The following is a 13917-nucleotide window of genomic DNA, read 5'->3' on the forward strand; positions in this document are numbered from 1 at the left end:
GATCTATAAATTGTTGATAATATTATTTCTTTATTATTTTTTAAAGTAATTGTAGAGTTGATAATCTTGAGATTGTTTATTTGAATAATTTCTGTTGTTTCGATTATGTTTTCACTTATGTATATAGCTACTCCATCTGATTTATTTATTTTACTATCATTGTAGTACATTTTATAGCCTTTTATATTAAAAATTTCATATTTTTCAAGATTCCAAGTTTCAGTACAAACAATAATACACGGTTTTACTTCTAGGCTGTTTAAAAAAACAAGTATTTTGTTATAATTTGCATTTAAGCTTCTTATATTAATACACAAAATTATTTCTTTATCATTTAACAAGTGCCTATTTAACATGTTTATATTATCAACATTGTATTCTTGATTAAGGATATCCTTTTGAAAGTCTATATCCATTACCTTTTCTTAGTATTCTTGGATGGTACTGTTTGTATGGGCGATGTTAATGACCCTGCTGATGTAGCACTTGCTAATCTTGTTCTTGTACGTGTTACCATTTGTGCGCTCTACTTTACCGAAGAATCTTTGGTGAGTAGGCTGAATTGGATAGTCTGTTATTTCAATGAATTTTTTTATTTTATGTTTTATAACTTCACAATTATCACTATCTATGGCACTATGATTGATGTTGTAATTTGTCTTATATTTTTTATTGCTAAATTCACAGTTTGGACACTTATTTATTTCACTATTGCACTGAGCAGCTGGGTCATCTCCCGCGCATTGGTAACACGTGGCTTGGTTCCTACAGTTTTTGCCACTATGACCAAATCTAGCACATTTGTAGCATGGATTTGTATTTATGATGTCAAAAACTCTACAATTTTGATATCCAATGAATAATCTGTTTTTGTTTTCTTTTATATGTTTATAAATCGCTGGTGTAACTTCTAGTATTGCACACATGGTTTTAGATTTCACGTTTTCGTACATATGTAAAACTTTGCACTTTTTATCAAAATCACTGAAATTTCTTTGATTAATATCTTGTTCAAAATCTCTATCATTATTATAAACTTTGTCTATATCAATCACTTTCACGGTTGGTTTTCTGATCAAAGTTTTTTCGAGTGAATTAATACTTTCCTCGTTCATGCAATTTATTATTACGGTATCTTTATTTTTATTAATGACATTTTTAGTTTGTATGAATTTATCCTTGGTTAAATATTTGACAATTGTATTTTCTAAGTTAGTGTTGTCATTTTTATTTATTTTCTTGACAACTAATTTAGGAACTCTTTTGGGTTTGGGTTTGCTATTGTTTATTGAACTTGTTAATGCCTCAGAGAATGATTTAACTTTGTTAAAATCAGTGTTATTGATTCTTTATTTTTCTTTAATTAGTAATTCGTTTAGTAGTTGATTTTTACCTTGTAGTTCCTTGTATAATTCTTTTAGTAAACTGTTTTCGATTTTTAGTTTTTCATTTTCACTATAATCATCAATAGTACTGTTGTTTTCATCGTCTTGTTTCTTGCTGAGTTCCATGTCATTTAATATCTCACGTTTGACTTCTTCTCCTGGCAGATTACAAATGAGCTGTTTAGGAATTTCACAGGACTTCCAGAGTTATAATTTGACACAAATTCGCTCGTGTGATAGGAATCACCACAAACTATGCATACTACTGCACTTACTTTATTGGTTGTATGACATTTAAAGTACTTATTATTAAGAGCGGCATCGGGCGGCTACTTGCCTCCCGACGCCATCTTGGATTTTGATGTGATGGCATGTCGTACGTCTCGTCACGAGTGTTCGTTGGGTCAACCGGGTACATAGCTAACAGCTGGTAGTAGCTTAAAGTTCCGGTGATCACTTTGATGCTGAAGCCTTTATCGGCCCAAAGTGGTACGCACGAGGTACGCTAAGACTCGCGGATACAATAAAATAAAAAAAAAATCCACGCGCCTGAAGTATATTGTATTATGACTCTAATATAATGTGCTTCTGACAGTACTCTTGGGTGGTGTAGAAAACTGTCATCTTAAACTTTAAACTTTAAACCAATGTATCGATTACAAATTTAGTGAGGTTTTGAACTTTACACTTTTGATGTTAATAACCATTAGACGCTTTAATATAACTTTAATCATAACGTTACACTTTGTTTTATTCAATACCTTCCAATTTAATTCCATCTAATCATAGAATGTTATAAATATGCATCTAATTGTTGCATTCTTCTGTCTTACAAAAAAACCTTAAAATGTTTTACTTCTCAAAGTGTATTGGCAAATAAAATTACATACTCCAAGATGTACCTATCTTTATACAATGTGATAAAAGCGTATGAGCAAGTTTAATTATATACTATAAAATGTACCTGTTATCATACGACATGATGGCATTGCTAATTGTAAAAAGGTTACTTCCGTGATCTTTCAAACCTTAATTTATTGTTTTAAACTACTAATGACTAATTATATTTGAAATATTAACGTAATAAATATATGTCGGTCTCAAGTCTGATAAACCGAGACAGAAGTTTACATTCAATATTAGAATAAATAATAAAGAAAGAAAGTAGAGATAGACAAAGAGAAAAAGTGGGGGCAAGTAGAGAGGAAGTGGATGGGAAGTGCAGGAGCTCGAAAAACGTATAAAAATAGAGTAGAGGGGAGTGAAGGGAAGTGGAGGGGTTAGTGGAAGGGCAGCGGAGGGGCAGTAGAGGGAGGTGGAGGGGGGTGGAGGTAAGTGAAGGGGCAAAGTTTGATCAAAATAACATTATTTTTGAAACAATTTAACGTTATTAAGTGGAGGAGAAGTGGAGGGGTAGGTGGAGGAGATTTCAAGTCTTAAAATAACGTTAATTCTAAGGAGGTTCATCTGGTACGTCGCTATTTAACCAGAGGATAATTTTTATAAATTCTTATTTCCTTTTGATACAAGAGGCATAATTTATTTAGGACTTATGAAAAACTAATTTATAACTAATAATGATTTTAGATAAAGAAATCGAACTCTATATGTGACAAAAAAATTTAATACAGACGACATTTTACTCCGTTTTTGAGGTTAAGTGCACATCTTTTTTATTAGACCAATTAATTATTATGCATAGATGTACCCATTAATCGTTTTCAAAAGCAATTTGAATTCATCAAATATTAGTTTTCTCATACAAAAATTTGCAACAGAAACTGTTTGTTAATTAAATAATTATTTGCTTTGATAATTGTGATGACAATAATTGTCTGTTAATTTATAATTATTTGCAAATTAAAACGGGGAAAATGTGATTCTCCATAAGACTTTATGTAAAATGGAAAAAATACTTTTATTAATATCTCGTCTTAAAGGTATCCAAATGACTCAAAAATTTGCAAAAGCTTTTTATTTAGACATATCTACGTGTGTGGATTTTTTCCCCCGAATCTGTTTGTTATTTCTAAATCAGATGAACCCCCTTAAAACAATTTTGCGTTATTTAGTGGAGGGAAGGTAAAGGGGGGTGGGGAACGGAGGAGGTGGAAGTAAATTATTTGATATGTTTGATTTGTTGTGATTATGTTTAACATAATTATATCACATGTTTTTATTATTTTTGAAGAAGTTTGTCACATTATGTTACCATTTCAATCACGAAATTTTTTTGCATGGTTTATTTTAGCCGAAAACATACATGCTAATACAATCCGGAATAAATTTAAAAATTATTTTACAGAATATTTTAAAACAAATAAAGAAAATAATATTCTATCTCGTATTCAAATAAAATTATGGAACGAAGAAAGATCTCGCAAAGATTTCAGTTTACCAGAACCAAATATGACTAATGAAGATAATGCAACATCTACAGATCATTTTACTTAGTGCTGATACCTTTAAATGTATGTTCAATCAATCAAATCCCGCGAAAAAATTTACGTCCGGCCCGACGTCGGCCCGGTACTGACGCCGATATGCCGACGTCGGCACAGTGTTGGCATTAACATCGGCCCAGCACTGTCCCGACGTCGGAATGATAACGCCAAGCCAATACTGGTTTAAGTATGGCTAAAACTAATGGGTCAACATTGGGCCGAGCTTGGTTGACGGTCGGCCCAGTGCTGGTATAAACAAAAAGAATAAAATACTTAAATAAAATATCCAATAATATAAATAATAAAATAAAAATTACGACCGATTCAACTTCAGTTAAGTACTTTGCAAAAGTATTCTGAACGAATACTTGCACAGAATACTTAGACAAAGTTGGGTCGGTCGTAATATTTTGGTGGGTTTTATATACTTATATTTGTGCCAGTATTAGGCCAATTATCAGCCAACCTCGGTCCAGTGTTATCCCGACGTCGGGCCAGTACTAAACAATGCTAAGGCCAAGTCCTAAAAAGTCGAAAAAAATAAATAAAAGTTTCCTAAACTTTCTGCTGATACTAGACCAGCATTGTGCCAGTATTGTAGGAAATGATTTATTCATCGCCTTACATATACTGAAACGCCCAAAAGGGCATCGGCGCCGTATGGCTGAAAGCCCGCGGGCTTATGGATGAAAATCTCTAAAAACCGTTCGACCGGACCGCGAGCCGGACGAGACATAAGTACTTAGAAACTTTCTGCGAGTGTGCCAGCATCAGCCTAGCGTCGTAGCGGTACTGATCATTTTTTGAAAATTATGCAAATATAGATGCAGTACTGGTCCGGCACCGGGCCAATGTCGTCACGCCAGTCTTGCGTGCCGATACTAAGCCAGCGTGTCAGCGATTTTTTTGCGGGATAATGATCAACAGTTAATTTTTGAAGAGTTAATTGGCAATAAAGACAAAATTTACTTTATTGATGGTCCCGGAGGTTCAGGAAAAACATTTTTATATAAAACATTAATTTATTATTATATGTCATTAATCAAAAAAGTTTTGTCAATGGCATGGACTGGAATCGCATCTATTTTATTACCGAAAGGTTTATCAAGTCATCGAACTTTTAGATTACCTTTGAACTTAAATAAAATAGATAGTGCTTTTTTAAAATTAGAGTCCGACAAAAAATATTGAGAGAGGCAGATTTAATAATTTGGGATGAAGCTTCAATGATACATAAAAAAGCTTTAGAAATTATTGATCGTACCTTAAGAGATATATGTAGTAACGATATTCCTTGCAGGCAAATTAAATTTTTAAAATATTAAAACTCAATAAAAATATACGTTTAAACAACATAGAATTTTCCTCTTTTTTACTAGAAGTAAGAGAAGGCAAAATCAATACATTTGAAACACCCCAAAATTAAAAAACTACTAATGTTTGTAAAGAAATTTACAAAAATATTAATTTGGAAGCTTCTATTAATAGTGTAATATTAGCTCCTCACAATGAAGACATCAAAAACTTAAATGATAGAGTTTTAAAATTATTACATGGTGAGTCAAAAACATATTATAGTATAGATTATGCAATGCATACAGTAGATCAACGTAGATCAAAGAAAATCTGAATTTATCGTTTTTCGTAACGCATATAGTTTTTAATTTTTTTTTATTGCAATATTCGCAAGTCGTTTTCGGACTTCACCGTGCTGACAGAGGCTGATGAGAGGTTAATATAAAATGAGGTAGAGGAGCCAGTGGAGGGGCCGATGGAGGAGATGTGGAGGGGGTAGAGGGGAATCGACCCTTCAAAATAACGTAAATTTTGTAATGATTTCACGTTAAAAAGTGGAAGGGCCAGTGAAGGGGCCAGTGGAGGGGAATGGAGGGGGAAGGACCTTTGGCCTCAAATCACACTTAGAACTATATAATATAGGTAGATATATTGATAAACGACTCGTATGGAATTAAGATTTCTTTTAAAACTATATATACACATACTCGATATCCTCTGATCTTTTTAAATTATATTGTTATCTTCTACTTCTTTTTTACGATATAAACATCGCATATTATACGAGTCTTGAATATTATAAAAAATCTTACCTTGAATTTAACACTGCACGTAGCATGTATGTATATATACTATACATTAATATGTCAAAGTACCTGATAATTATTATCCTTGTAATTTTTTGGACTGTTAGACCTCATTTTTACAAAAATTTAATAATTCATATTGCCATGATTAAATAATAATTCTAATGTGTGATAATGAAGTTTGAAATTTATATTTATATATTCGTGAAAACACAAGGCATTATAAAACTATGTGAATGCGATATTATAGTGTCGTGCTTTCAAAATCAGCGAAAACAAATTTTAAAAACACTATATTTTAAAATAGCAGTTAAATATAACTGACTGTAATGATACATAATATAACGCTTTAATGATCACGGGCACCTTTGATTGTTTCGTTAGAAGGCTGCGTACATACCTAAAATAACAGAAAAAAACAAATTAATGCTACAGACAAAATGGGCTATCAAGACCACGAATCCTGATTTGTGATCAGTCGAATTACCTTTATATTTATACACTACGGTCTTACTAGATCTTGTAATTCAAATACTAAAAAAAAATCAAATATGGTCCTATAGTTTTCGAGTCAACATAAAAGCACACACACACACATAATAAATATAGTTTCTCTCTCCCTCTCTCTCTCTTCGTGCTTTGTGTTCGTGACCATCTGAGCCAATGATCAAAGATCCTATATAAATAATATAAATCTTCACCTCCCTTTTATTAAATAACAGAAAAAAACATCTCACGTGAGTCGCACCCTCTCGCACAACGAGCATTATTTGACATGTCGATCCATCTCTTTCTTATATCGCTAGTGAGTCACACTAATAATCGGTCATGGTACACGATCGTTAGCGCTGGATTGTTTTAGTTGTCACTTTCTAAATGCGTTTTATAAGAAATGTCTATTAGTGCGTTATATAGACTCGTCTATGACTCGTTGAACATGATCTGTAAAATGTTTGTAATAGCACGCAAGAACTCCATAAAAACTAATAAAATATAATAAAAATACATAAAAAATGTATCGCATCATGTTCACGAAAATCAATCCAGATTTATTTAGTTACAATGTGATTTTTTAAATGACGTTATGTAGGTGTGTGTAATAAAAAAATCTATCTTACCAGTTGTAGTATGCATTTGGAAAATTGTTTCTAAAGCCAAATAAAAAATTCAATATAATATGATATTACATACAAAGCTTTGTCACCCGAAATTTCACGGAAAAATCAATTTTGAATACGTATTAATTCTTCAATAATATCAGCTTGACGTTATTAAGAGGTCAAGCCTGGGTAAAATCCAGCAAAAAAACTAAAAGATATTCTTCTCACCGAAAATTTTTTATTTGATGTAATTTGAAAAACAAATTCTATCGAAAGTATATAAAATATACACCATTTTTATCGAAAAAAAAAACATGTATATACATTGTAAACCATTGACCAAAATTCATGACATTTCACTATATAAATAAGTGTTTTTAGTCACTTGCCACGGCTTTCTATCCGGGCTTAAAATGTACCTTAAACATGCCGCCTCGGATTGATCGAGAGACATTTCTAGAAAATATGAATTAAATATACTTAGCAACAAATTTTGTTATCTGAAAAATATCAATTAAACATTGCTAGCAAAATCGCAAGGACTCAAAGTGTGGCCTCTCTACAACTTTGTCAGCCCCAGCACCTGACCGCAAACTTTTTAGTTTAGCGGTTTCTGTTAAATATTTTGAATACAGACTATTCCATTTCATTATCGCTTTCTCTTCATCTATAAAAGAGAAAAAAGTATACTTGTAGATGCAATCTAAATTCAAATAGAATATTCAATTTGTGACAATAAAATATACTTACGCGATATACCCATCATTTTTGCTATTTCGTCCCACTGTATCCCCCCCGTCTCGTAATGACTGTTCATCCATTGGCTATGTGTTTCATCTCATAATGCCGGTTGTTTAAAAATGAGAGAGATTAACTTCTCCTCTTTCTCATTATCCCAAAAGTCGGAAATATTTATGCCAAATAAACGACCTAAAAAATTGCCATGGATGTAACAGAATGTTTTTCACAGTTTCTTAGAGAATAAGGATTTCTTGGACTCAACAAAGAACGTATCAACAATGACGGGAAACAACTTACAAAGTTGTAAGGCAGGACGAACTGGAGTTCCACGTTACTTGGCAACTTTTGGGGAGCTTCGGAACGATCCACTTTTATTTACTGACTATCGTTGCAGTGACTCTCAAAGCAAGAGCGAGGTTTTTACGGTCACGTGATCGGCAACAGAAGTATGGTTAGCGCCTTGCACATGTAATGCTATAGGTTGACAGATAGAACAAGCAGTAACACGCGAGAGGACCGCTACGTCTTACGCCGGGTTCGCGCACTTATTGTCTTCAGAAACCTGAAATCGTTTTAATCTTATTAGTGAAAAATGGGTGACAGTGGCAAGTAAAGTTTATTTGATGCAGTAGCGACTTAAGTCAGTTTCGATAACAGTGGAGATAAGCAGTTCTTTGAAACTCTAACGCCATTCATGATGATTTTGCATCCAGTAAAGAGGCTCGAGTACAGGATAAAACTACTCCAAGTTGTAAAGAAGTATGCATATCCAGGTATTTATCGTTAGAATAATAATAGTAATATAAAATCGATGTATTGCTGTACAGTCTGTAGAAAAATAATCGTTTTGATTTCAGAAGATACCATCGACGACAAAGCCGACAAGGCCACATCTACATCACGTCAATACGTGTACTAGGACTAAATATATTTGATTAATAGAATTATTTCTTCTTTCATCAAAATTTTGCTGTATCAAGTGGCGCGCTAGCGCCACGAAGGCGAGTTTGAGAAGCAGACGGAGCCGCGGCGCCTGTGACACTATTTACTTCTATATATTGATGTTCGGATTTTTCATGATACAGAAAAAATTACTTATCGTTACTATTCGTAAGTTTGTTTGGCTTATTAGTATCTTTTCTAAGCTGAACTATGATTTCCAACGAAAATTTTTGTAAACAAGCCGTATGTTTTAATAATAAACAAGTGTATAAATCGCGAATGCTCGAAACAGTTTCTCTACATTTTTCTCCAGTGTAGTAGGACCGTGAAGTTGGCTTTCTAGCTGAAAAGTGGTAGAAGCGTGAAGTTGGCCGCACAAGCTATCATGTGTAATACAGATGGGCATCGCTTTCCCACAGTAAGCTATTATGTGTAATACAGTAGGGTATCGCTTTCCCGTAGAGTAAATGTGTTGACATTCTCTGCTTGAATTTAAGGTTATGTTTTTGAGGTCTAGGTGGCGAACTCCGTGATTTTTTGTCTAGGTAAACACACCATTCGAGGGCGGTGTCTAGGTGTACAGGGTGGCTGATGACGACGTCTAGGTGGTGCGCTCCATGATTTTTGGTGTCTAGGTATACAAATCATTCAAGGGCGGTGTCTAGGTGTACAGGGTGGCCGAAGACGAGGTCTAGGTGGCGCGCTTCGTGGTTTTTGATGTCTAGGTGTAAAAAATATTTGAACGCGGTGTCCAGGTGTACAGAGTGGCTGATGACGAGGTCTAGGTGGTGCGCTTCGTGGTTTTTGGTGTCTAGGTGTAAAAATTATTCAAGGGCGATGTCCAGGTGTACAGGGTTGGCCAATAACGAGGTCTGGGTGGTGCGCTTGTCTAGGTGTAGAAATAATTCGAGGGTGGTGTATATCAGAACAATCAGTGATTTCATATTAGTGATGAATATGTTACAAAAAAGGCTGTGGTCGAAAGATGCTAAAGATACTTGTATTTTATTTTTACGACGTCGAATATGAAATACTGGAAAAAATTTACTAAAAAGGATTGAAATCTCTAAAAAAATTAACTTTTAGAAAAGTAAAAGGTTAGGAGAGTTTAATATATTTTGCAACGAAATCACAGATAGAAAAGAACTGAGATCAATCAAACAAAGTCAAGTTTATTATATTTAATCGTAATAAAGCGAGGAACAACTCTCAAGATAATTACTACGTAACTTGCCATGCCCGTTTTATTGTACTTATGGTGTTTGCATGATGTTCTAATACATAAAAAGGAAATTTTAGTTGTTCTCCAATAAACAAAATGAAACGGGCATGGCAAGTTACGTAGTAATTATCTTGAGAGTTGTTCCTCGCTTTATTACGATTAAATATAATAAACTTGACATTGTTTGATTGATCTCAGTTCTTTTCTATCTGTGATTTCGTTGCGGAATATATCAAACTCGCCAAATCTTTTACTTTTTCGAAAGTTAATTTTTGTTAGAGTTTCATATTATTGAATAAAGATGTATATGTAGGTATAAACACACACACACGCACGCACGCGCGCACGCACACACACACACACACACACACACACACACACATATATATATATATATATATATATATATATATATATATATATATATATATATATATATATATAAATAAATGAATAAGTGAAATCATAGATGAAAATTTTAATTTTTGCTTAAACTGTATACATATATTTTACATTTTGTACCTTATTTCCAAAAAAAATTTTCTGCGCGATTCCTTTACTTGGCTCTAAGTTATAGTTGGTCAAAGTTGGGATTACAAACAATTTTTGTATTTTTTGCCTATTTGCAGTGATTTGTAGCTCATAAGGGATGCATTTTTAACTAAAACTATTCAGATACTTTTTATAGTAAAAAAGTAGCTGTTATGACGGAAGCGTCTATTCGCGAAACGAAGACAGGCTCGGAATGGCTCGCTAGCGCGAGCACAGATTTACCTATGCCCTCTGACACACTGTTGTCAACTCTTAACAGCAGTGTGCGAGCAGGTGGCAACATTGTAAGTTGCTGAATTTAAATCTCTCTCGATGCTTATTCTCTTTCTGTCTCTCTTACTCTCTCACATGCTGCGCCTTTATTAGCTGTAACAACAGAAGTATTATACAGAATGTTGATTCTGTCCCGGAGAGACGCCGTAACGTGCTCAACGTGCGTTAATTGCACTGGCCGGTCAGGTGTACCAGCTCTTATCCACTACGTCTATCCGGGCGATCCAGGACAATTCTATTTTTATTTAATCAAAAAGAAATAAAGATGATAAGAAAAGAAAAGAATATGGAATCAAACAAAAGTATATCAAGTTAGAGGGGTAGCTATAGCTTGTTACAACGTCATTCACGGCCGTTACCGAATTTGTATACAGACTAATGTCGGCAGACTTATGCCTAACGTCGAACGCAAAACGAAAAGGAACGGAGAGATTAACTTCTGGAACAAATAACCCGTTTTACATTTGTCAAAGCAAGTTTCTCATTATTCAGTCGGTGGTTGACTAACTCGATCGAATACGTATGGACGGGTTTTGTCACTTTTCAACCGGACGTACATGCATCATCCTAAACGGTCTAACATAAATTTCATACCATGAAAAGAATTGCGACAATATCTGCCATTTGTTGTGTCCGACGGTTAGATTAACTCACGAGAAGCTTCGAACGGTTTTATAAAACGATGAGAATAATAAATGCCTTTCGTATCTCGACAACCATGTGCATTTGACGTACGAAACTGGTCGTAACCCTCCTCATAGTTCGCGGACGTATTGATAATAATTACGGACGCTAGCGGTTCGAGTAGAGTCCCTTAAAATTTACTTTCGTGCCCCACTGTCGAGAACACTGCTTAGAAGCATTTTCCTCGGTACAATGTACTGATGCCTATCTGGTATCACCAGCGAGTTTAAGTACAGCGATTTTAATTTTTGGGTTACTGTAACCTGCCGTATTATTCCACGTCGTTTGCAGACTACTAACCTGAGTACCATTCGTTCGCACGCATCATGCTACGGTCGCTCGAATACTATTGCTATTCTAAAAATAGTCCTACAACTAATTTTTCAAACGTCTCGCGCTCGAGAGCTATATGATCGCTACAGTGGAATAAACGCATTTTCCTTGATCTTCTTTCTTCAGTTGTGGAGTCGTTGGCACGGCCGGCTAACCACTTCCTAAAAGCGGATGGGTGGCTTGCCTTGATGTTGGACTGAGTTTTAACAGATGTGAATCTTCCTCGGACGTAAATTCTGCCATCTCGGATCGGATTATCTGTACAATATAACCAATTTCGTTATCAGAGGATCTTCCCTCCTCCAGCTGTTCCAATTCCGTGAACAAGCGATAACAATCTAAGCATAATAACATGCGACTATTATCCGTTGGATGAAAATGGTTGCAAATAACTTTTTGTCTAATAACTTTAGACTCGCACGAAAATCGTGCTAGCAGAAAGAACATTTTCTGCTGCGCCATCATTCGTCTCCGCTGTTGCCCTAGAGTCGAGCGTATCAGCTGATGTCTGGGTTTTGGCTTTGAATTCAAAGTATTCTTTACAGCCTCGGTGCTGTGGTGTTTGTGCTTGTTGCTTCGTGGGTGAATTAGGTCCACAGCTCCTGAATTCAGAGCTCGAAGACTCACAAACGGACATCGATGAATAAAACTCCCCGTGCTGCAGACACCTTGGGCAGTTCGTCCGCTTATATCCCGCCAGCTTGCATTTATGGCATTTGAGGATATGCGGCTCCGGACAAACGCGAGCGCGATGCCCTACGACATCACAGTTCCAACGGCTCCCTTTGAAAGGTTGAGAAGTCGGTGCTTTCCGAATCCCTAGATTCGCACGTTCATTCTCCACACGCGCATTACGAAACGATCGATTTGGCGTATATTTTTCTCGTTCACACGTCTGTGAGCAAGATTTTCGACTGGTGTCAACACTACCGGTATCAGAGACACTTGATGCGGGTCTCACCTTGTGATCCAGCTTACTTCCGGGTGAAGGATTTCTGCGAAGAGTTGCAGAAGTGCAGCCGTTGTGACCTTGTTGACTTGCATGCTGTTTGTCTCGATCGAGACTAACTTTCGGTCGACGTTTATTGTCACACTTGTTGCTAGAACTAGCCTGCTGCTGGTGAACATTGTGACTAATTTCCTTCCGTTTGGCCGAACGGGAAGTTGCACTCGTGCTGTTAATCTTAGCAAAGACGCGCGATTCCTTGTCACAATTATTCCGACGACGCTTTTTAGCACGCTTGGACCTCGTGCAGTTACTCTTGTCGTCCCGGGACTTACAGGTTAAACATCCGCCCGAATTTATGAGTGACTTCACTAAATCCGTGAGTAACTCAATCTTCTGTGTGAGCACCGCAAGCGTTGCACTGCTCTCACATGGCGTATCAGAACACGATATTTTTCCGGCTGCTTGGCAACTACATTGCAGCGTGGATTGCCCTTGCAATAGCCTGTGTTCTGAAAGTGATGAATCGTCTGCCGAGTTAGACTGATTCATTTCAGAAGTTGACTTCTTTGAACCGTCGGACGCTGTCACTGATTCTTGATCGTCCATAACTGAGCCATAGTTCAAGTTAAACAAGTTCTCTATGGAAGTACACTTCTTCGTAAGGTCGGACGTATTCACAGATTGTTGTTCGTCCCAATGACAGTTGAGCCTGTTGTGCGAATTTGCCACTGTTGTATTTTCACAAAATGAATTATGATGGTTGGGGGTGCAAGGATTATCCAACTCTTCCTTCGACCCTTGTGTAGAAGAATTCAATAATGGTTTCGTTGGTACTCTAGCATGACTTGCTGATGACTTCCTCTGCTTCCCAACCTTAGCTTCCACGGGTTCCTCCAAGCGTGGTAATTCTTGTACACGACTAAGACTCGGTATACAGGAATCGGATGTGTATCTTGTATTAATTCTCTGTCGATCGCTGATTCTCTGAATCATCGGAGCGATACCGTTCAAGTACGTCGTACGACGTGCTTGACGAAATTTCCCTTCGTCGTAAGAATGGTCCAGCATAGTTACAGCTGTGAAGTCCGTTGGCCTATAATCGCCTGCGAGGTAATAAACTGCTCGCTGGACTTTCTCCTCTCTGGAACCTGTTGTTTTTAAATTAAGGTAGTCGAGAGATTTTGACAGTG

At 35.9% G+C, this 13917-nt stretch overlaps 1 protein-coding gene across 36 annotated transcripts in view; it reads right to left on the minus strand.

Moving 5' to 3' along the window:
* LOC100113758 (AP-3 complex subunit mu-1) overlaps positions 1–13917 on the minus strand; it is an 835720-nt gene that overhangs the window by 269948 nt on the left and 551855 nt on the right. For 6 of the 36 annotated variants that reach the window (XM_032601279.1, XM_031933691.2, XM_032601284.1 and 3 more), the window contains 3 exons: positions 8070–8334; positions 7782–7961; positions 7451–7698 (listed from right to left, as the gene is read on the minus strand). The exons of 29 other annotated variants lie outside the window; for them this stretch is intronic. In XM_032601279.1, the coding sequence (XP_032457170.1) occupies positions 7451–7485 (35 nt within the window). In that variant the 5' untranslated portion in view covers positions 7486–7698; positions 7782–7961; positions 8070–8334. Of the gene's footprint in view, positions 1–5937; positions 5979–7450; positions 7699–7781; positions 7962–8069; positions 8335–13917 lie in introns of those variants that run through there. One more of the 36 variants, XM_031933676.1, reaches the window with a different exon arrangement.

The sequence above is a fragment of the Nasonia vitripennis genome (genome assembly GCF_009193385.2).
Source record: "Nasonia vitripennis strain AsymCx chromosome 1 unlocalized genomic scaffold, Nvit_psr_1.1 chr1_random0004, whole genome shotgun sequence".
Lineage (NCBI taxonomy): Eukaryota > Metazoa > Arthropoda > Insecta > Hymenoptera > Pteromalidae > Nasonia > Nasonia vitripennis.